General features: G+C 45.5%; 1 protein-coding gene across 1 annotated transcript in view; it reads left to right on the top strand.

The window, feature by feature from the left end:
• Positions 1–520: 520 nt before the first annotated feature.
• The window catches only part of STK39 (serine/threonine kinase 39), a 177026-nt gene continuing 152770 nt past the window's right edge, over positions 521–24776 (top strand). Inside the window, exon 1 of the mRNA XM_077319812.1 lies at positions 521–955. Within this exon, the coding sequence (XP_077175927.1) occupies positions 712–955 (244 nt within the window). The 5' untranslated portion in view covers positions 521–711. The remainder of the gene's footprint in view (positions 956–24776) is intronic.

Genomic DNA, 24776 nt, shown 5'->3' on the forward strand with positions numbered 1-24776 from the left:
CATTTGCTGACCCTGGGCATGCACCCTCGGGGTAGCCTCGGCGGTCTTCAAGCACCCGTTTTCTGCAAGCCCCTCCCCCCAATTAATTGATGCTGGGGAGCAAGTGCTACTCGGCAACCTGACTAGGCTTGCCAACTTCCAGGCGAGGCCTGGAGACTTTCCACGGTTACAACTGACCTCCAGGCAGTTTGGGAGGGTTGACAGTATTGCACCCTGCCATAGTCCTTCCCCTCCACAAAACCTGCCCTCTCAAAAAATAAATCTCCCGCTATTTCCTCATTTAGAGCTGGCAACCCTAGCCCGGACGCAGGACGCCGCTGGACATGGTGGGTCTCCCTCCTCGAGAGAGAGCCACCTTCTTCCCCAGCACACCGGAGTCTCCACCAGCAGCGCACTCCCTACTCTTTGCAATGCGTGTGCAAAAAGCCTACTCATTCCCCTACTGGAAGGTTAACGTGCCCGGCCGCATACAGAAGCCGGCTTATTGCTGCTGCTGCTGCTGCCGCCGCGGCTGCTGCTGCTTCCAGCCTCCGCCCCTTCGGTGCGCTCCCTCCCCCGCCGTGCGCCGGCTGGCTGGCTGGCAGGAGGAGAGGAGAAGAGAGGGAGGAGGAGGAGAGAGAGAGAGAGGAGCCGCCGCCGCCGATGAGGGTTAAAGGTGCCGCCGGCAGGGAACTTTGAAGAAGGTCGCCGCTTGGGCGCTCCAGCAGCATCATGGCGGAGCATAACGACTCGCCCGTCCATGTCCAGCAGCAGGAGCAGCAACAAGAGCAGCCGCCGCCGCCGTCACAACAGCAGCAGCAGCAGCACCCACCGGCACCGGCACCGGCGCCGCCACCACCCCAGCAGCAGCAGCAGCAGCAGCCCACGCCGGCTTCAGCCCCGGCCCCGGCGCCCGCCGCCCAGGCTGTCGGCTGGCCCATTTGCAGGGACACCTATGAACTGCAGGAGGTGATCGGTCAGTGGCGGGATGGGAGCGGCCGGCTGGCTGGCGGGTGGGAGGCAGGCAGGCAGGCAGGCAGGGATGGGGAGGGCGAGAGAAGGAGGAGGAGGGATGCATCGTCAGCCGGCTTTGGGGCCTACCGGCGTGCCGTGTGTTTCTCAAGCCCGGAGGCTCTCATTGCGGCGGATGCGCCCGGCACTGCAGTGCCCGATGCTGCAAACTTGAGTTCCTCCTCCTCCTCCTCTTCTTCTCGCAAGCCGCGGCCGCTTCTCTTTGCCTAGAGCGCTTTTGCTTCCTCTGTTGCAATGCGAGAGAGGAAGGTGGGTGGAGGGGCGGGGGCGGCGGCGGCGGCGGCGGGGTGAGGTCCGCTTGCCCCTCCAGGGATGCTGCATCAGCTCCCCCTGCCCCGGAGATGCCCCTGACAGTGCGGCGGCCCGGCGCCAGGTAGCGTCCAAGTGGCCGCGGCACTTTTGGTGGGTCTTTCCGAAGTGTTGCCTTCGCCTCCTCCCGCTTTCCTCCGTGCTCTTCTGGTCACCCTCCAGTGGCAACATGCCACAAACTCTCTCGCAGCGGTAGCGTGCTCCTAACCCCGGACCGTAGATCCCGTTTTGATTAGTTTTACAATCTCCGGCAAATCTCTCGACATCACCGTTTTGCCATGGGTTTTGTCTCTTCCCCAACCTCCAAATCTTTTAATCCCCGCCCCACCCCCCTTGCTTTAATTTATATGCCAGTCGATTGTCAAAGTAGCCCTCAAATGGTGCCCTATTATCTGCGGACTCAGAACATTAAAAAAAAATGTAGTTCACCATTTTAAATTCAATAAGCCTTTATTGGCCTGCGTTGTAGTTCACCTCTCTGCCTCACAGTTTAATGTAGGACTATCGGCATAGTCTACTGAATTAATGGGTGGTGAAGTGCTGTAGGCAGAACGCAAGGGGCCTAAATACCTGGTTTGCCTGGGTTGCTCTGAGGGGATGCAAAGTATCACTTAATGATGAGCACAGTAGGAGGGGATCGCCCAGTCACCGCTGCATGTTGTGCGCAAATTAGGTTGGAAGCCAGTTAGCGCATAACCTGGCTGAAAAAACCACAAATGTAGCAGAAATTTGAGACTAAAAACCCAGGACTGATGCCGATTGATTGCTGAGCTAGGCCTCATCCCGCAGCAGTAGCCGGTAGCCTCGCCTCAGGTTCATCTTGCAGTTGTTTTAATATTGATGGCCTCCAGCTGCTGAAAGCCTGAGAAGGGCATATTGAAAAGGAGACCTGGCCTTTCTCTGTGCTGCTTTGACCTGCACAAAGATGTATTTTCCTCATGGAGTTCACGCTGAATGTCTACAACTTGCCCTTTAATTTTTTTGTAACAATACTTAAAAAAAAACTAAAACTATTTTATCTCATTCATATTCTTTGTCTGCCTTCCCACAGTGACACTCAGATATCTGAAGAATGCTATGGAAGGCATCTAAATGAGTCTGTTTTCTGCTCTGTGGGGAATCTGTAACATTTCTTCCTTGAAGGGGAGGGTGCTCGTCAGATGAGTTTTATGTACTGGCAGCTCCTGGAGCATTATCATGAGAGAACAGGAGCAGAACACCTTGTGAAAAGTGTTTGCCTGTGTTCTTTTCTTTTAAAATGTCTCGCAGAATAAGTTGTCCGGCAACAACGGTACATAAACATGTGCCTTGAATGTAAGGAGAGAGAATTCAAAGAAAATACCTTTTTACTAGCACCAGTCAGTATTCAGAATGTGGCATACATGCTTCTGAGCTAAGCAAAACTTTTCCTCAGGCTGGGTATTAAAAAAAAAAGGGGGGAGGGAAATATATTTCTGAGTGAGTGCATGAAATAATTCCTTGTTTCAGTCTAAAAATGGTCATGGAGAAAGCCGTGGCAGATTAATCAGGTTAGACTTTCACCTTGTGTAGAAGCTCTGAAGTTACTACAAGGAGAGAGAAGCAAATGGAGGATTTGCCTTGGGGAAGGGACCAAGACAGCTGCGTGTGGATCCCTAGCACCAGTTGGAACCTACATGTCTCCTGTGAAGTGGAAAAGAAAGGCCGTGTGGTAGAAATCAACAAACTGTGTACATTTGTCACAGTGTAACTTGAACAGCTTGATTCTGTACTGCTGCAAAAACTCAGTCCCTGCCTTATTTTCTCATTGATGATGATCCACCCAACATTTTTCTAAAGCAGCTGGCCAGCACTGAGATAGCTAAGAATGCAGTCTTATATTCACTTGGAAGTAAGCTTTATAGGATGCAGACTTATTCAAGTACAAGACAAGATTTGGTTGTGTGTTGTGTTGATATGAATGGGTTCCTGTGGAATAACTTTAAATCATTGAGTTAAAATCAACAGAAATGCTGATTTAACTGAAGTTTCTTCAAGAATTATGAGCTGGGGGGATATAGTCCCATTGAATAACATGGAATTTACTTCTGAGTAGTTCTGCCTAGGATTGCTCCCTAGGTTTCTTGTTGTGTGGGGCTTTAGGAGCAAATGAAAACAGGAGGCCAGTGGTAAATTAAAGGAGAACAAAATTTCTTCCCACATGAACTTTTCTGAATCAGAACTCACTTCATCAGGTGCGCTGATCTCCTGATCTGTCCTGTAAGGTTGGGGCTAGGGTAAGGTGACCAGATTTTAACACTGGTAAAGCGGGACACCATTGGCCAGGGGGGGGCGGGGGGGTCTTGATTTAAAAATTGGTCTATATGGAGCAACAAAAAGTTTCATAGAACGCATAGAACGCAAAAATAGTATTGTAAAATATATATATATATATATATATATATATATATATATATATATATATATATATTGAAATTTCAACAATTTGCCAGGTACCCCCAAATGTCCCTCCAAAAGTGGGACAATCTGGTTACCTTAGGCTAGGGTCACAGCACTGGGAGTTAGCATGCACGTGGAATGCAACCCATTTCTGTTTGAGAGCTAGTGCGGTGGAGTGGTGAAGTCACAATCCATAATTCTGATTAAATTTCACAGCATGGCTTTCAGGGAGTCCCACTCTTTGTCAGCCTAACCCAGGATTTCATGAAACCTTGGGGTTTCTTAACAGCCCTGGAAGAGTTTCCTAAATGGGTGGGAGTTAATTAATTTTTATATATTGTCTAATTTTGTTAAACGTTTATCTGTGATTTGACCATATATGGTCATGCTGACCTGCCCCCCCTCCCAAAATGGCCAGGGCCTCGAGGGCGTGGTCAGCGGAGGGGCTCAGCTGGGCACTTACACAGCTATGCTTCCCAAATATATTCTGTACTAGTAATCAAGCCCGCTGCAGGGGAATGCAGCGGGCGCTAGGGCCTTACTGTAGTCGGCGGCGGCGGGCTGGTCGGCGGCGGCGGCGGGCTTCTTTTGTTGGCGGCGGGCTGACGCGGCGAGAGGTTGAGAAAGGCTGGACTAGAGGTTCCCCAACCTTTTTGAGAAACATTGGCCTAACCTATCTCACAGGGTTATTAGTGTACAAAAATAAGAAGTGGGACCAGCTTCTTGAGGGAAAGCAGATGAGTAGAACCTTTCACCATGCTGGGTTTCTTGGGTGTTAAGTGCTTCAAGTCATTTCCAACTTACATTAATGCTATGAATTTGTGCCCTACCAAATATCCTATTGTTAAAAGCCTAGCACAAATCTTGTCAATGCAGGGTCACCATTTCCTTGGTTGAGTCTGTCCATCTCATGTTGGGTCTCCCCGTTTTCTGCTGCCTTAAACTTTTCCTCACAATATTACCTTTTCCGCTGATTGTTGTCTTCTGATCAGCCTGATCAGTCATTTTGACTTCTAAGGAGAGTTCAGGCTTGATTTGCTCTAAAATGTTCTTATTTTTCTTTGTGGTCCCTGGTATTTGTAAAACTCTCCGCCAATACTGCATTCCAAGTGAATTCCTGCCATCTTTCTCCATTGTGTTATTAGCAAGGAAGAAAGGCAAACGTTCTGGGAGGATCCTTGTTTCCCTTTTTTGGGTTAGTAATATTTTTGTGTAGCCAACCAGGGAAATGGCAGTGCCCCAGCCCAGATTGGTAAGGGGTCCCTTTAGCTGTATCCAGCCAAAGATCTCCAACATCTTGTTTTAGCTGGGCCTCGAGCTTTCCAATTCACTCATTTCTTGGATAGACATGCATATTAATTGGTTGTTGTAACCATTAAAAGCAGGCCAGTTTGTGACTAAGTAGAGTGATTCTTCAACTTAGAAGTTATAACCTAAACGTGTTCCAGGATTTCTATCTGCTTACTGGGAGCAATTGAAAAATTAATGATTTAATGATTTAATGAAAATTAATGACACTTTCCATGTGCAAGGACACTATGCAGAGAGCAGTTATTTGTAGACTTATGTGCCCAGTACTTTCCAGAAGCAAGAGTGGGAGTTACTAGATTGCACATTATTTCATAACAGGATGGAAAGCATAAATCTGAATTTTCGTTGCTTATACAATGCAATCATTGCTGTATGTAAAATGCATGATCTCAAAGTATGGCTTAATGGAAGAAACACTGACTTTAATTCAGTGTTTAATAGAGAAATGCAGATTCAGTTTTATGAATCGAGACTTTGTGCCTGTATTAAATTCAGATTTTGTTTTCAATAGCACCACTTTAAGGATGATGGGTTGGATCCCACCAGCTTGTTTGCTCAATGCCACTCAGTTTCTATACTTATCACAGCCTCTGCCCCCCTTACTTTTGTTTGTCCAGTCCCCCTGATCTTTTACGAAGGGATAAGAATAAGAAGAGTTGGTTCTTATATGCCGTTTTTCTCTACCCGAAGGAGGCTCAAAGCAGCTTACATTCACCTTCCCTTTCCTCTCCCCACAACAGACAACCTGTGAGGTAGGTGAAGCTGAGAGAGCCTTGATATTACTGAAAACGAAGAGTTGGTTCTTTTATGCTGCTTTTCTTAACCCAAAGGAGTCTCAAAGCGGCGTACATTCACTTTCCTTTTCCTCTCCTCACAACAGACACCCTGTGAGGTAGGTGAGGCTGAGAGAGCCATGATATTACTGAAGAAGACAAGGAAGAGTTGGTTCTTATATGCTGCATTTCTCTACCCGAAGAAGTCACAAATTGGCTTATATTCACCTTCCCTTTCCTCTCCCCACAACAGACCCCCTGTGAGGTGTGTGAGGCTGAGAGAGCCCTGATATTACTGCTCGGTCAGAACAGCTTTCTCAGTGCTGTGACAAGCCCAAGGTCAACCAGCTGGCTGTATATGGGGGAGCACAAAATCAAACCCAGCTCACTAGATTAGAAGTTTGCACTCCTAACCACTACACCAAGCTGGCTCAGTTCCAACAAGAGTTAACAGTTCTGGGTTGGGAAATACGTAGAGATTTGGGAATTGAATGGGCAGAATTTGGGATGGGGCAGGGAACTGATCTCTGTCACCTGGAGATGACCTGAAATTCCAAGGGATCCCCAGATCTACCTGGGGACTGGCATGCCTAATTCCGACCCACTTGGTGTAACATTTTGGGAAAACAAAAGTAAATCCATATTTATCCACTCTGATGGATTGCTTTTACCGGTAAGGGAAAGCCAAGTCTAACTTTCTGTGTGCTTTGCTCAACTCCTTGCAACGTAAAAGGTTTTCTTCGTGCAGAATCTATCTTTAGCAAGAATAAAGGGCAAGGAACTGTGCCCTCCTAAACAAAGTATACCCATCCAAGTCCACTGAAAGCAGTGGGGTTTAGAAGGACCTAACTCTGCTTAGGACAGCCCTGGGCGCGTGGCACAAGGAATCCTGACGCCATCTGAATAAATCAGACCTTGTTGATCTCTCCTCACTCAGGAGTTCTCAGCACGATGCTACTTTTCATCGCTCCACGGAGCTCTTTGTACCGAGCTGATGTTCTGATAGGCGCCGGGGTTGAAAGCATTAAGTGGTATGATTAATCAGTTCATTAATTGCAGATCAAATGTGGATTTTTAATTGGCGCTTAATTGAAGCAGCGTCTTGTGAAAGGACGTCTGGCACTAATGGCGTCGCCATGAACTTATCCACGTAGATCTCCTCAGACTGTGTGCTTTTACAGCGTCTTCCAGCAGACTCTTAATTTAGTACAGGAGAAAGATGTTGCTTGGAATGAGCATTGCAGCCAGTTTGGTGTAGTGGTTAGGAGTGCGGACTTCTAATCTGGCGTGCCGGGTTCAATTCTGCACTCCCCCACATGCAGCCAGCTGGGTGACGTTGGGCTCACCACAGCCCTGATAAAACTGTTCTGACTGAGCAGGAATACCAGGGCTCTCTCAGCCTCACCCACCTCACAGGGTGTCTGTTGGGAGAGGAAAGGGAAGGCGATTGTAAGCTGCTTTGAGCCTCCTTTGGGTAGAGAAAAGCAGCCTATAAGAACCAACTCTTCTTCTTAACACAGACCTGTGCATCATAGGGCACTTCAGCCGTGTGTTGTGAAAGCGGTTGTCCTGGCAGAATAGCTTTCATTTGCTGTAATAATTTACTGTAATAATGGTTAACAGGTAAACGTGCAAGAAACATCGAATTCGTACAAGTGTAATCCAGATAGCATTTATGGAACTGGTTGCCTGTGCTACTTGTGTGATGACATATGACAATTTGCACCGATTTTGCGTCATGGTTGGTGGGTATATGGCCAGACCTAGAATACACAATATTCTAACTAAAATATCTTATTTTTTATTGATATAATTGGACTTATATGACCGCCGCTCTCAGAACTGGCTCGCGGCTGTTTACATTTTTCATAATACAAATCCATAAAGTAATAAACATTAACATCCCCCATTAAAACCCCAATTAAAACAATATTCTAAAACTCATTCACAATAGATGGCGATATATAATTTTGTGAAAGATGCATCCCACATGGGCCACTGGGTGGTCCAAATATGGGCAGATTGAATAGTTGGGCTGGTGTCACAGGGGTAGATCAAGGCCTGTCTAGTACTGGCCCTGGCTCTGAAGGGAGCCTGATCTTAAACCCCCTGGACCACCTCCTGACCTCAGACAAACGCCTGGTGGAAGACCTCCATTTTGCAGGCCCTGTTACTTAAAATGAGAGCACGCAGTTTGTATACAGCATGTCAGTGAGCGGTAACTTTAGCATTTACTCTGGGCCCATACATTTTCCATGGGTAACCTTTTGTGTGAAAGTCGTGCAGCTCTACCCATTGTTTACTTTACTAGATTAAATGCAGTGGCAGGTGGTGGTGAAGGAACAATTACTGGGATACCTCTGTACTTTTGGTAGGTATCAAGCGAACCTGGGAAGATACTTATAGCAGGCCTTTGCAACCAGGGTTTCTTGGCAGCTCTGGAAGGGCTTCCTGAATGGGTGGAAGTTAAGGACTTATTTATATATATATATTTTTAAATTTCTTAAATGTTTATTGTGTGATACGACCACATATGGCCATGTTGACCTCCCCCCCCCCCCATGGCCAATGATGGACTTGGATGGAGTGAGAAAGGGAGGGGGGCCCTAGGTGGGCCTGTACATGGCTGTGCTTCCTTACCATATTGTATGCAGGATCACACCATTTCTGGGGTTTCTTGAAGCCTGGAGAATGTGTCAGAGACTTTTCAGTGGTAAAAAAGTCGAGAAAGGCTGTTCTGTAGGCTGCTCCAGCAAGCAGAATAATAACCACATCACTGGATAACTACATAAGCAAAAGAGCCTCTAGACCAATCCTTGCTGAACATAAGAAGAGCCTTGTTGGATCAGACCAGTGGTCCATCTAGTCCAGCATCTTGCCTTGCACCAGTTCCTCTAGAGCAGTGGTTATCGACCTTCCTAATGCTGCAACTCTTTAATACAGTTCCTCATGTTGTGGTGACCCCCAATCATAAAATGATGTAAGTGTTCTTTCACAGAAATTAAACTGAAACTGACCAATGGCATGGAGATCCATTGTTCACGATTGTATATAAATTGGTTTTTTTTTTTTTCAGGGTTTCTCAGTTCAGTTCTGCCTCTTGTCCCACCATGCCAATCTCGCTCTTTTCCGCTGCTCCAGACAGATGAACACTCTATCTCGATCTTACCCCACAAGGCTGTTGTGTGGATGGCGCCCCCCTGGCCAAGCGGCTTGCCCTGCGGTGACCCCTGTGAAAGGGTCGTTCGACCCCCAAAGGGGTCCCGACTCCCCGGTTGAGAACCACTGCTCTAGGGGTTAACAATAAGCCATTCAGGCCCAGGTCTTCCCCTGATGTTTCCTCCTCCTAGCACTGGTTTGCGAGTTGACTGTCTCTACATGTGGAGGTTCCCTTCAGTCAGCATTGCTGTTGATAGCCACTGCTATACTTTATATCTTCCATACATCGGTTTAATGGCTGTTGGTGCTTGTGGCCATAGCTACACCCTCTGGCAGCACATTCAGCCTCTTAACTAACAATTGCAAAAAGGTCTATCAGTACCCAGAACTCTTGCAAGTTTTTTTGAGCTGTTCTTTAGGTTCCTTTTTAGTGGTCTGCAGAAAATGGGGAGAGTCTTCATGCAGTGGGGCTCTAACTGAAGCTCCTTCGCCGAGGCAATAAGGGTCCCGCTTTGTAGACTCAGAAAAGCACTGCAGAAATTCAAGTTGTTCTTTTCCAATAATTTCCCATTTGAACAGGAACAGTTCCTTTTCAGTGTGGCTCACTGTAGCGACTTGAAGAGTTAGTGATTTCTCCTGTGGATTAAACCATGTCTCCTAGGGAGCTGTTAATACAGTTAGCGGACTCATAGGTTACTTACAGCTTAAATAGGAGGCAACAGCTCTGCTATTTCAAGCTTTAGTTAAACACACAGCAGTGACTGGGATGGCGGGGGGGGGGGGGGAGGAATGATTCAGCTGTCTCTGCCACCTGTGTTTAAGCTGGGGCTGGAAGATTACCTGTCAACCAATACGTATTCTGAGTTGCGATACACTCCAAGCTGCATGCTTGACAGCAGTCCTTTAGGACTGCAGGCAGCACTTGGCTCTGGTACATTGGAACGGGGCCAGCCCTTATGGGGCAAAATGTGTGTTTAAGGCTGCAACTCTGTGGACTTTAGGATAATGACAGCTGAAAATGGACTGCTATTTTGTTTTCAGGAAATGGGTTCAAGTTGCAGGCTTTGCATTTTGTGGAGAAGGGTGAAGGTATGGGTTGGTATGGTGGACTAGGGTCTGAGTCCACATCCTTTGCGTGGCCACACACTCAGTGGGTGAACTTGGGCCAGCCACACATACACCGCCTAAGCCGGCATGTGGTTGTGAAGATAGAACAAGAGAGCCGTGTAGGCCGGTCCTGAATTCTTTGGAGGAAGAGGGAGATATTAGATCAGTGGTTCTTATGACTCTTTAGTACAGTTCCTCATGTTGTGGTGACCCCCAACCATAAAATTTTGCAAGGGTTCTTTCACAGAAACCAATTCTGAAACTTAACAATGGCGTAAAGATCTATTGTTCATGATGGTATCTTTCAGCGTTCCGCAGGGCCTGTAAAACGGAGCTCTTCCGCCAGGTCTAGAGTTGAGGCTGGAGTCAGCAAGGTAGATCAATGCCCCCCTCGGGGTTTGAGCAGTACGTTGTTAGACTAGTTAGACCTCTAGTAGTGGGGGTTGGGAGTGGATTTTCTGCCATGTTGAGTTTTTTTGATGTATTTTAATGGGTGTTTTATTGGAGATTTTATAAGATGTTGTAACCTACCACGAGCCGGTCAGGGAGTGGCGGGGAATAAATGAAAAATATATATATAAATTGTTTTTTTCCTGGGGTTTCTCAATTCCTCTTGTCCCACCATGCCGATCTCGCTGAAACAGTGCCCCCCCCCCCGGCCGAGCTGCTTGCCTTGCCGCAACCCCTTTGAAAGGGTCATTCGACACCCAAAGGGGTCCCGACCCCCAGGTTGAGATCCAGTGTATTAGATAGATATGTAGGCAAGGTTGTGTTCATGGGGGGGGGGGAGGAAGTAGTGTTGCATATATTTGAACCAGCAGTTCAAGAGAGCTTTCTTCAATCTTTGCTGTTTACATTGCATTATTAGCTAGATTAATACTGGCTATATATTCTCTCCCTCTCCCCCAGCCGGTTATGTTCATCAATGGAGTACAGTGAAGATTTATAAGGATTCGTTAGAGGATATTTTCAGCCTTATAATGGGGCCTGCTAGATAGGGATGGAGCAGATTCTTTTCTGGGTATGTAAACAAGCAATTGAGGAGCTGAGGTGTGCGTTTCTCCTCAAAGATGAGGTCAAGCCTTGGAACAGGACAAGTACTAAGTAAGTTTGTCCAGCGGAGTATAACGCAGTATTCTCTTATTCAGGAACATGTGCTGTGAATCTAGTCTGGTTGTTATTGAAGGAATCTTGTGATCCCGATGCATTCCGTCAAGGTTCTGAAAAAATAATTTGCAACTATTTACATATGATGCTTAAAAAAAGAAAGTATCAGTGTATAAGGTTGCAAGAAGGAAGGCAGTCTATTCTCGCCAGATCTCATAAGCTTAGTAGGGTTAGTACTTGGAAGAGGAACCATCCAGGAAGATGGCAAAGGAAGGCCATGGCAAACCACTTCTTCTTCTCCCTTGCTTCAAAAGCTCCTTGCTGGGGTCTCAATAAGCTGGCTCTGACTTTTGGGGAACTTCCAGAAACGATGCTGATACTCAGTATTGAGGAATACCACCACAAAAATTCTCTTGCTGTCCTAGGATCCTGCTTTGCTACCCTACGCTTCTGAGGCACAAGGGCAAGGAGAGAGAATCATGACTCCAACTACCTTTGTGCTGAGTTTTCTTTCTCCACTTAGAGGAAATGTTGCTGCAATGCCTGGAGGGTGGATGTACAGGTTGACACTCATTTGCTCTTTGCCCTGAGCAGATGGCACCGCTGTGATGCGAATTCTATTAGGTTTATCCCTGAGACTATTCGGGGGTGAGATGTTGAAAAGTGTGTGGGATGTGTGTGTGTCAGAGCGAGAGATCATACTAGAAGGAAAATGTACTTAGGTTTGCAGGTCAAGGTGTGGCCCTGGTCTTCTGCCTCTAGGACCGTTTATGCACTGGAGGTTTCATGCTGGGCTGCAGGCTGGAGTTTTAGTCGTGGCAGGTTGCCCCACCTCTTCCTGCACCCACATGGGGGAGCATTTGGCCTGGTGCACCTCATCCACCCCCTATCTGTCCTCCTGATAGGTGGGTAGGGCAGTGAAGTTCCCAGTGCATAAACGGTCTAGGAGCTGCCATTTTGTAAAATCTAACCAAGGCATCTTTCCACTTTGTATTCTAGTAATGTTTGTGAGAAATCTTAACTTTTGCGTTGTACAGATTTAAAACTTTAGGATAGATGCCCTTCTAATTTCCAGGTGCTGTCTTTGTATCTGGAAAAACAACAACGGAAAAGCTGGTTTGAGTAAGGCTGATGCCTGCCGAATGAGAGTGTGAAAAGTTACACATAGTGAAGTCTTTATTTTGTTAAGTAGGTATTTTGTTCACTTATTCCGCACAGATCCTAGTCTGACCCCAATGGGCATCCAGAACAGCTTACATAGTTCTCCTTTTTTTTTCTTCACAACAATTGATGAAATCGGTTAGACCAGTGGTTCTCAACCTTCCTAATGCCACGACCCTTTAATATGGTTCCTCATGTTGTGGTGACCCCCAACCATAAAATTATGCAAGTGTTCTTTCACAGAAATTAAACCTAAACTGACCAATGGCGTGAAGATCCATGGTTCATGATTGTATATAAATTGTTTTTTTCCCGGGGTTTCTCAGTTCAGCTCTGCCTCTTCTCCCACCATGCCGATCTCACTCTTTTCCGCTGCTCCAGACAGATGAATGCTCTATCTCAATCTACCCCACAAGGCTGTTGTGCGGATGGCGCCCCCGTGGCCAAGCTGCTTGCCCTGGCGCGACACCTGTGAATGGGTCGTTCGACCCCCAAAGGGGATCCCGACCACCAGGTTGAGAACCACTGGGTTAGACTGAGGGCAGTTCCGCACATGGAAAAAAAATAGCATTACCCAGCAAGTGTTCACAGCAGAATGGGGAATCAAACTCTGGGTCTCCAGATCCTAGTCTGACCAAACTGACCCCGCCACACTGTTTCTCATGTATTAGGTAGAGCAATGCAGTGTGTCTTTGAGACCGACGGCTCTCTCTTGTTCTGAAGGTTGTGCTACTTGTCTTGTATATTTGGTTCCTCTTATAGGATTGGATTTCCTAACAGGGAATAACTCCTTGGATGAAGACATGAAACCCCGCATTCCCCTCCCACATATCCCTTGAATCGCTGTGAACTGAAATCAAAATGTACAAGCTGAAACTCTCCTCCAGGACACTAGACCCAGTGGGCAAAATGCCTCCTCTTAGTGCACATGCAGTAGATATATAAAGACCAGGAGAACGGATTTTACAGTTTATATGTTCAACTTTGACTGATTGGGCTGTTGACACAACTAACATCGCTTGTGTTTTATGTAGGCAGTTAACACTGTTCAGATGTGGTTATTTAAACGCCGAGCTTTTAGCTTCTGCAGATCCTGCCTCTGAAGAAGCGTGAGTCTTGTTGGGTTGGAGCAGTTTTGGCTTTGCAAGGCCTGACGCTGGCCATGCAGGCTGCTTCTTCCGGACAGCTGCTTTAGCAACCAGCTGCAGCGCTGTTACTAATTCTGTTGTTTGAGGAAGCCAGATGGGGTTCTGGAATCGAGAGCTTTAATCACTCTTGTAGTTTTCCTGTGGATTATTTCTGCTTTGCCTCCAGGTGGCTGATCTCCAGTGACTTCTCTTATAAGCTTGGTGGTTTGTGTCATCCTGCAAAGTGCTTGAGAAATACTTTACCTGGAAGGGAGTAGAAATGTGGATGTCCAGTGATATTCTAGAGGAGGGATGATTGAGACAACTGCCCTTCTGAATTTGCTTGAGCTGCCCATGTTCACTTCCGAGCATTCTGGAGCACTGTAGAAAGTTTAGGATAGTTCTCGGTCATTCTTAGAATTACAAAGGCAGGCCACGTGATCGCTCCCATATTAGAAGGGAGAAAAGGAGATGTTTTTTTGTACCCTGCTTCTCAGTACCCAAAGGTGTCTCAAAGCAGCTTACAATCCCTTACCCTTCTTCTCCCTGCAACAGACCCCCCTGTGAGGTAGGTGGGGTTGAGAGAGCTCTGAGAGAACTGTGACTGACCCGAGGTCACCCAGCTGGCTGCCTGTGGAGGAGTGAGGAAATCAAACCAGATTGGAGGCAGCTGCTCTTAAGCACTACACCAAGTTGGTTCTAGAGGCAGGTGGGCGTGCTAAAGCAGGGGTAGTCAACCTGTGGTCCTCCAGATGTTCATGGACTACTATTCCCATGAGCCCCTGCCAGCAAACGCTGGCAGGGGCTCGTGGGAATTGTAGTCCATGAACATCTGGAGGACCACAGGTTGACTACCCAAGGATCTCCAAAAAGTCTATAGTAGAAGTGGCATTTGAAATTCTTTTTCACGTCTCTTGTCTCTTTACTTTTATGCTGATCCGTGGCTTCTCTCTCTTTTCTCCCCTTCCCCTGTGTAAAACGACACTGGTCACTAGGCAGTGGCATGCAAAGCACTGTAAAGAAGCACCTGAAGTCTGACTAGCCCAAAGTAGAGGATGTGACTGTGGGCTGCTGCCGTGTGGTGGTGATTTTGAACTTGTATTTGGATAAGGCCACAATCGCAAAATACTGCATGCACCTTGCATAGGTGAATACCGGGCCCTAAGGCAGCCTTTCTCAACTTCTTCACTGTTGAGAAACCTCTGAAGCATTCTTCAGGCTTCGAGAAACCCCAGAAGGGTCGTGATTGTGCAGAATGTGGTTGGGAAGCATAGCTGTGGACACGCCCACCCGGGGCCCTTCCAGGCCCATCATTGGACATTGGGGGGGGGGGCAGGTAGATGTGACAATATATGGTCATATCACCTGAAAAATGTTGAACACATTTTTAAAATATATTAAAAACTAATAAACTCCCACCCATTCAGGAAACCCTCCCATGGCTGTGAAGTTGTGAGTGTCCTGCATAGTGCAGGGGGTTGGACTAGATGACCCATGAGGTCCCTTCCAACTCTATTATTCTATGATTCTCTGAAACGCCAGGTTTCATGAATCCTTGATTGAGAAAGCCTGTCCTCAGGCATGATCTGAAGGACATATGTTGCAGCTGCCCTGGTAAAACTACTCAGGTCTGGGTATAGCCAGTACTTGGTTGGGAACCTTATTTTGACTTTTGCAGGGTATCCACAAATGCAGTGCTTGCCTTGGTTTGCTTCTTTCTTCAGCAAAATGCACATTAGCAGGGGGGCATCCCAGTCGTTCACCGAGAGTTGTCTTTGTGCATTTTGGTGATAAATGTCTTAAAATGCATTTATGTTCACTGATGCAAGCTGAGGTCTGATTATAATTTTGCGTTTCGGTATCCATATTTCAATTTAAAAAACCCAGTAAGCGTGTAAGTCATTGTTAATGTAGGCAGGAGTTGCTGTCTCGGAATAATAGCTTTGAGATGACATAATTGAGGCAAATAGTTTACCTCAAGGTTAAGCAGTAAATCTGTAACTGGGGAATGCTGGTGGTAGTGGTAGAAACCCAGTGGTGGTGATAGGGAAAGGCCATTGTGTAGAAGAAGAGTTGTTTTTTCTACCCTGCTTTTTACTACCTGAGGGAGTCTCAAAGTGGGTTACAATACCTTCCCTTCCTTTCCCTACAACAAACATCCTGTGAGGTAGGTGAGGCCAAGAGAGCTCTGATTAAACTGCTCTGCAAGAACAGCTCTAATTTGGGGATAGAAAGTATATGTCTTTGGCCTCTGTTTGAGTAGACCAGGCTTTCTCAACCAGAGTTTCCTGAAGGCTGTGGAAAGTTTTCCAAAATGTAAGGGAGTACATTTTTTATATTTGTTTTAAAATTTGTCAAACATTTATTGGGTGATATGACCTTATATGGTCATTTTGTCGTCCCCCCCTCCTGAAATAGCCAATGATAGGCCTGGGAAGGGTTGAGGTCCTGGGTGGGCGAGTCCACAGCTATGCTTCCCAACCTTATTCTGTGTGATTGTGCCGCTTCTGGTGTTTCTCAGAGCCTGAAGAATGTTTCAGGGTTTTCTCAATGGTAAAGAAATTGAGCAAGGCTGGAGTAGACATTGGAGATGAAGTTAAATAACATCTGAAGCTGGTCACTGTGTTATCATTTGGTGACTTTCCTGTCAGGCTCTGCCAGCAGTGGTCAGAGTAGGGCTCATGCAGGTGGAATTGTACAGGAAACTGTTCACATCCTAGAATGATAGAGTTGGAAGGGACCATCGAGGCCATCTAGCCCAACCCTCTTTTAAATGCAGGATCAGCCTAAAGCATCCATGATAATTATCTGTTCAGCTGCTGCTTGAAGACTGTCAGCAGCCTGTACTTTTCCAATCTGGAACACTATCAGATACTGTTGTGTGGCTGTCTTGCTATGTTTTGGAACAACCGAACTACCTCCTTGATTTACTACTTCCTTACCACAATGGCTTATTTATTTATTATTGTATTTATATGCCACCTTTCCCTGGTGGCTTAGGGTGGCTCACAGTGGTTAAAATCTAATACAGTATCATGTAATATATAATAATATAACATTTGAAACCCTGTCACCATTATCTAAAAATAAACATCGCTTCTTGTTTCAGTATTCTCTAGAGCAGGTTTTCGTAAAACCCTGGGGTTTTGTCGCGGCCCTGGAAGGGTTTCTCGAAAGAGTGGGAGTTAATTAATTTTTAATATTTTTAAAATTTGTTAAACATTTTTCGGGTTACATGACCGTATACGGTCATATGGCTTCCCAACCATATATGACCGTATACGGTCATGTTGTCCCCCCTGCCAAAATGGCCAATGTTGGGTCTGGAGGGGTGGGAGGGGAAGGGGCCCTAAGTGGGCATGGACACAGCTGTGCTTCCCAACCATATTCTGCACAATCACAACACTACTGGGGTTTCTCAATAGTAAAAATGTTGAGAAAGGCTGCTTTAGAGTATTCTGGAAGACCCCTGAGTGAAGGCGTGAAACAGTGACGAATCAGTTAGGTGGCAGATTAATTTTTATGGCCTTGATGGTGTTAACACAGCCACGCTTTCTTCCTTGGATATTTGACCTGACTTGACTGCTTAGAGTGCCCTGCATACTGAATTAATATTGGTTTTATTCCTGTTGCATGATTAATGCCAACTTGTGAATCATCTCATTAAACTAATTACACCTCAAATACTCTGTGGACAGATGCTGACTTGTGAACATTCTGATAAGACTCAAAAGCCAGGTGCTTTGGGAGAAACACGTATGCTGGGAAGAAAGCTAGCTTCAAGGGCTTTTCCAGACATTAATGAAAAGGCCTCTGTTTTAGGAGAAGAGTTGGGTTTTTTTACCCAGTTTTTAACTGCCTGTGGGAGTCCCAAAGTAGCTTAGGAACACCTTTCCATTCCTCTACCCACAACAGACACTCTGTGAGGTAGGTGGGGCTAAGAGAGCCCTAATAGAACTGCTCTCGGAGAACAGCACTAAGAGAAGTGACTGACCCAAGGTTGCCCAGCTGGCCGCTTGTGGAAGAATAGAAAATCAAACCTGGCTCTCCAGATCAGAGGCCGCCACTCTTAACCACTACACCAAACTGGCTCTAAAGAGTGTGTACTTAAATAGATACCCACAGCACATATATACCCCTATCATCCCCTCTAACAAAATGCCAAAGGTTGTGGTTTTTGTATCTGTTAGCACAGAGCTGGTAGAAAGAATGTGCCATCCACCTCTGACAGCTTGCTAGTACAGAGAAGCAGATTCATGCGAGATTATCCTTGGGCAGCAGGGTTTGGGTACCACTGTGAGTAGCAAATTAGAAAAGACGGATCTGACAGACATCAGTGAATGTGTCCCACATTTATTAGGAGAACAGGTAGGTGTCAGTTTGATTTTTTTTTTTTGCCTTGCGTCCCTGAGGGAGATGTCAAAGTTCCACAGGACCTGTAAAATGGAGCTCTTCCGCCAGGTCTTTGGTTGAGGCCAGAGTTGGGAAGATCAGGGCCCCCCTCCTCAGGCTGCCCTAGAACATCAGGTGAATCCCCTACCCCGAGGTGGAGGGTTGTCTGGACAGGCTGGGTGGGGCAAGGGGGGGATACTGCTACTGATCTTGTGTTTGGTGCTGTGTGGGGGGTTTAAATGGCGTTTTTATCTAACTGTTGTTACCCGCCATGTGTCATTCCCAAGAATGGCGGGATAAAAATCCAACAACAATAATAATAAATAAATACAAATATGAGTGAATGGTGGGGATCAGCATCAACTGCAGTGGGGTGTTGTGCTACTGGCACTACCTCTTCCTTAACTTCGCCACATGGCATACTTATATGCCTGTATTGATTCAAATGAGTAGCTATGTTGGTCTGAAGTAGCACAATAAAATCAGAGTCCTGGAGCACCTTTAAGACCAACAAAGATTTATTCAAGGCGTGAGCTTTCGAGTGCAAGCACTCTTCCTCAAACTATGAACTGACCATCATAACAGTAGTAATATATAAGCAAATGTTAATCCTGTTACATTAGTAAAATGTGTCACAGCTTATATATGATGGTCCATTCAAAGAGTGTTTGCACCCAAAAGCTCACGCCTTGAATAAATCTTGGTCTTAAAGGTGCTCCAGTACTCTGATTTTATCTGCTTGTATCGTGTGTAGCAACAAGGTATTGCTGCCATGGAATAGTAGTACTATATGAGGTATACAGAAAACATACAAAGGATATACAAGCTGATGCATGCAAGTATGATGTCAGGCTGTTTTGTTAATTTAGTGTAGTGGTTAGGAGTGTGGACTTCTAATCTGGGGAGCTGGGATTGATTCCGCACTCCCCCCACGTGCAACCAGCTGTGTGACATTGGGCTCGCCACAGCACTGAGAAAGCTGTTCTGACCGAGCAGGAATATCAGGCCTTTCTCAGCCCCACCTCCCTCACAGGGTGTCTGTTGTGGGGAGAGGAAAGGGAAAGTGAGTGTAAGCTGCTTTGAGACTCCTTCGTTTAGAGAAAAGCGGCATATAAGAACCAACTCTTCTTCTTCAGTAATATCAGGGCTCTCTCAGCCTCACCTCCCTCACACGGTGTCTGTTGTGGGGAGAGGAAAGGGAAGGCGATTGTATGCTGCTTTGAGATTCCTTCATTTAGAGAAAAGCGGCATATAAGAACCAACTCTTGTTCTAACAGTGTAGAGTGTGAGAATGTAGGAGATCTCCAATGTGAGTCTGTGGGAGCACTTCAGATTTGTAGGTAACGTCATGGAATTCAGTGCTATAACTATTTGTGCTTAAGAATGAGGCCTGAATCATTTTAGATGACATCAGCTTGGATCCTGCAGAAAATCTCTGATGGGACAATGTCCATCTGTCAAGCATGCCTTTTTGTGCTTCCATCCAACTGAGCCTGGCATAGAAGGGAGAAATCGCACCCCCCTCTCTCTCCCTCTCCCTCTCCCCCCCTCTGGGTTGAGCCCCTTCTTAATATTACCTAACCTGGATCTCAACCAGAATAAGACTGGCTTTCATTAAGAAGCAAGGAGATTAAGCCATTAATGGTTCTTGTGTCTTACGCTGGGCAAAAAATTAGTGTTTTGCGACAGTCTTGCCTCTCTCGTTCTTTTAAATACTTTGATTTTCATGAGGCTAGTTTGGATAGTTTTTTAAGTTCTCTGAATAAGCAGCACTTTAATTTCTCAGGGCTGCTAGAATTATTTAGCTGCCTATCTGAAATGAAACTTCCAAGTCCCTAGAAGATTTCAAGAGGTGATGTTTGGAACATTGTAGTGCAGTTGTTAACCTTGACCTGTTTTGATCTTTTAACTGGAATGGAAGCATGAAGCCAAGAGTTGCTTTGACCACTTAACTGCAAACATTTTACACTGGGGTGAAAATACAGCCAAGCAGCGAGCTTCAGTACCTTTGGGTGGTTTTTTCCTCTCATACAAATAAGATACCGTTTGCTTGAAACAATTCAGGGCTGGATTCAGCAAAGAATGTTCACAGGCAGAGGGAGTGATTTTTGCTGATCCCCCACCCCATGCACACGCTGGAGATCTACAGCTCCCCCCTCACATTCCTTGGGAGTAGTATTTGAGGTTGTTCTGAGAGTTGAGGGACCGCAGGAGTGTTGGGCTCCGCTGATACATCCCTTCCTGAGTGGAAATTACTATTATTACTAAAACTATATGGTAATTTTTAAAGAGCCTCTTGTGGCGCAGAGTGGTAAGGCAGCAGACATACAGTCTGAAAGCTCTGCCCATGAGGCTGGGAGTTCAATCCCAGCAGCCGGCTCAAGGTTGACTCATCCTTCCATCCTCCTGAGGTGGGTAAAATGAGTACCCAGCTTGCTGGGGGGTAAACAGTAATGACTGGGGAAGGCACTGGCAAACCACCCCGTATAGAGTCTGCCATGAAAACGCTAGAGGGCGTCACCCCAAGGGTCAGACATGACCTGGTGCTTGCACAGGAGATACCTTTACCTTTATCTTTATATAGTAATTTCAGACCTCCTTGCTGGTCATTGGAAGAAATTTTCTGTGGCCAATTCAATCTGTTAATCTGGGTATCAATCGAAGATTTATAAAGCAACAGTACCTGTTCATAAGACATTAGCAACTTAATGCCATTTATTTTTTTTTACAAAATTTATATAGCACTTTTCTGCTTCTATAAGGGCTGCCAAAGCAGTTAACCATTTTACAAGATAGTTAATAAAATGACATTATCAGGCCATTTAAATAAAATCATCATACATTATAAAATCCATTATAATAACAAGTGTAAAAAACAGTCATCATTAAATCAAAATGCCCCCTATTGATAGAGAGATCATGGAGCTGGTTGGGCATTGCTATTTAGTGCTGTGTAGGATGCTGTCTGGAGGATTCTATAGGTTATGGGATTTTTAAGTTCTTAATTTTGTTTAAAACTTGTTAGCCATCACGGGCCGGCATTCCCGGGAGGGGTGGGATAAAAATCAAAGTAATAAATAAATGATAAACTTTAAAAAGAGTTAAACAGCTCCTGCGTGGTGTTACTTCAGTCAAAGCCATTTTGACTTGGTTTCTTGGAAGCGCTGAGAGCTGTGTGAGTGGTCACCTGGTAATAAAGGTGCAGGGCAGTGGGTTATAAGAAGCTAGGTATGCCCCTTGCTTAGAATAAGCCCTCTGTTAGCACCCAGAACGTCACTTTAAAAATGTGGACTGTTGGGTATCAAGTCTGCCTGGGAGCTGTGAAGTCTGGTCTACACTTGTAAACTGCTTTTCAGCCCGTGCTTGGTCAGAGAGAAGGGAATATCCGACAACACTTCCTGGGAGGGACTAACGATCAGGCTGCGTCACTTCACTTCCTGTTCTTTGGTGCCTGTCAACTTGTATAAGGAATAATATATAAAGCTGTACTGAAGGGGCATATTTTCCCCTAACCCCATATTTTTTGGTGTGGACGGTGGCTCGCTCTTGGCGTTAAATGATCTTTTTCTTGGCCAGTTCTGTTTAACGATGCTCACTCAGTCTTTCTCTCAAGAAATTCTCTGCTGTGGGCTGCCTTGTCTGAAATAACTTGGCGACTGAGGGCTACAGTGAATTCTCTACTGGGAACTGGAGCACCCTCGTTAATGGGAGGAGAGACTGTGGGTTGCTTCTTATTGACTCAGATTAACAGAAAAGGGTCAGAATTTTTCGTTTCCAGAAAGTTGTCCCCTGCCACCTTAACTGTGCGTTTTATGCTCTTTTAGCCATGCCAGTGAAAGAAAGCAGGAGGCTTCTATTGGCAGTCAGCCTAGAAGGCTAATTAACCAAAGGAGGGGCTAGTATTTTTCCAGTGCTTCTGTCAGGGGAATGGAGAGAGAACGACATTAGCGCGAGTTTTTATAAAGGAAACATTATTTCAAGAACGTTTTCCTAATAAAACTCCTTGCATTTAATGGACAGACGTCACTGCAAATTAAAAATGAGGCGTGGATTTTTGTAAACGCCAGTGTTAGTAAACTTTATTAATGTGCATGATTTTATAAGGTACTTCATTTGTAGCTGCTCATTTACTTAGTTGCTCGGGTGCCTAAAATCAATAATTCAAAAATCAATAATTTCACCCTTCTCTTTGGGATGATATATCAAGCAACTTGGCTAATGTTTCCTGAGGCTTGGCAGCAGGGAATCCATTGTCTTCAAGAACGAGATCTTCATGATGTTTTGAAGAGATGTAGACTGGAAAGTAGGTAAATGGTCCTGAGCCCCCGGGGGAAGAGAAATAAGTCTATATGTTGAGAGTTTGATGTAGTAGGATGTTGTGAACTGACAGATCCCATGGGAGCAGGGCTTTCATGCTGTTTAGGTTGTCGATTGCTCTCAGGAACTCCAAGAATACAAGAAAAGGAAATCTATTACCTAGTTCAAGGGTAGTCAACCTGTGGTCCTCCAGATGTCCATGGACTACAATTCCCATGAGCCCCTGCCAGGACCACAGGTTGGCTAAACCTGGTAAACATGTCTAGTTAACTTTCCCTCCACCCAAAAAACCATGGGGTGGTTAATAACCCAAACCGGACTTGTATAAAATAGCTGCTTTTAAATGTGAATACGGGGAAGGCCGTCCTTGATTAATTGTGTATCCTTCTCATCAGGCTACCCTTCATCATGAAATGTTTCCTGTCACAGTTGTCATTTTGGTCCTCTGGGTGAAACTCACTCCCCCCGCCCCCAGTGCATTTTGAGCATATACACATCAGATTATGTTTGGAGCAAAGCTTATGTGTTGTTAGAGGGTCCCCTCCCCTGGTTAATGCAAAATAAATGGGTGTTGATTAAAATAATCAACCTGCAGCTATTTGTGTTTCAGATGTATAATTATAGGTATTTGAAATGGGTAGCCATGTTTGTGTATAACAGTGAAACAAAACAGAAGTCCTGTTGTATCTTGGAGACTAATGAAATATGCTCCAGTGTGAATTTTCATTGAGGCAGAGTTTCATCTTCTGCTGGGAAAGTGTGCTGTAGCTTACAGAAGTTTATGTGGAAATTTTTTTGTTAGTCTTTAAGACAGGGTTTTCCAACCAGGGTTTCATGAAACCCTGGGTTTTCTTGACAGCCCTGGAAGGATATCCTGAATGGGTGGGAGTTAATTAATTTAAATAAATTTTTTAAATTTGTTAAATATTTAGCGGGTGATATGACAATATATGGTCATGTTGACCTGTGGCCCCACAGGTCCCCAAATAGCAAATGATGGGCCTGGGGACAGTGGGAAGGGGAGGGGCCCCAGCTGGACATGTATACAACTATGCTTCCCAACCATGTTCTGCATGATTGCGCCACTCTTGGAGTGTCTTGATACCTGAAGAATGTTTCAGGGATTTCTCAGTGATAAAAAAGTTGAGAAAGACTGCTGAAGTACATGTCCTGTTGTTAAGACACTGTAGAATCCTCACTTCTTTAGTTAATACACTAATTTTGGCTTTCTTTGTCGATTGGTTTTGTGTGGGCTGATTCCCCGCCCTTCTTCTGTGTGCTTGGCACAAGTCCAGTGTGAGTTGGGTTGCCAGTCTCCAGGTGTTGGCTGGAGATCTCTCAGAACTCGTCTCCGTGTTACAGAGGTCAGTTCCCCTGGAGAAAATGGCCACTTTCAGGGGTAAACACTATGGCATTATAACCCACCCTCCTCAGACTTCACCTGCAATTCTGGTATTTCCCAAGCATAGCCTGGGACTTTAACTGTGCGCTAGAGATGGAAAGTATTCAGGGGCAATTATTGTGATTAAAAACGATAAACTTGTCTCTTATGACTTTATTAGGGGCCAAGCCCGTTTCATTCAGGAATACAACGGGTGCTAGATTAGGGGGGTGGGGTGGAATAACTCTGTGAACAGGACCCGGAAATGCTGTATGTAGCTGTTAGGGAACTCACCGGCAGGGGCAGCTCTCACACGGCAGGGATCTGCAGCCTCAGAGGGAAGTGGAAGGAGGAGGGGTGTGGTCAGGAGTGAGGGATGGAAGGCGATTGGCTGGCCGCTGAGCAGACAGGCAAGTTGGTTGGAGGAGGACGCACTCAGGGGTGGGGCAGCCGCCCTGAGTGGGTGTTAAGCGCTAAGTGGCATTTAAGCCATGAGACCAGCTCCTCCTCCAAGGCCTCTGTCCGCCTCCTTCCTTCATAGCTTCTTTGTTCGCATGACTTAATAGATGCTACCAAAAAGCTGCCAAAGAGAATAATAAAATTCCTTCAGCTGGCAGATAAGAGTTATTTTATAAAGCTTGTCCTGCCTTGAAGATAAAGCCGTAGATCCTCTCCCAATCTATGTAGTTTTCATTGAACCCGTGCCCGAGGTCTGTATTTTGTATGCATACATCGTAAGATTGCCTGTATAAGTACTGTTGCCTGGTTTGACCTCTGAGTGCTTGTTTTCATGTCCTAATTTTATTGTTTGGATGATAATTCAGTGATAACATTGCATAGTGGTGAGGAGTAGTGGATTAAAGGTTAAAAAGCATTTGTAGTGAATGGGCTGGAATAAGGCCTGCTTGGCTTGTAAAATTTAATAAAAATCCAGCATTTCCGAATTACACATTTAATTGTTGCTTCATTCTAATGTTTTCACAAGTTAGTTAAAAGTTAAGTCGGGAGGGGAGGGGGACCTTAAAATTTACAAGTTTCCAAAGGTTTAATTCTTAGACATGGCCATAGATATTTATTTATTTATTTATTATATTTTTAGACCGCCCACCGAACAAAGCCAGCTCAGGTTGGAATACAAAGTTATATGAAATACAATTTGATATAATTAATATATTTTATATAGTTTTGTAGTTTTAGAGTTGA

The sequence above is a fragment of the Paroedura picta genome, chromosome 2 (genome assembly GCF_049243985.1).
Source record: "Paroedura picta isolate Pp20150507F chromosome 2, Ppicta_v3.0, whole genome shotgun sequence".
NCBI classification, from domain to species: domain Eukaryota; kingdom Metazoa; phylum Chordata; class Lepidosauria; order Squamata; family Gekkonidae; genus Paroedura; species Paroedura picta.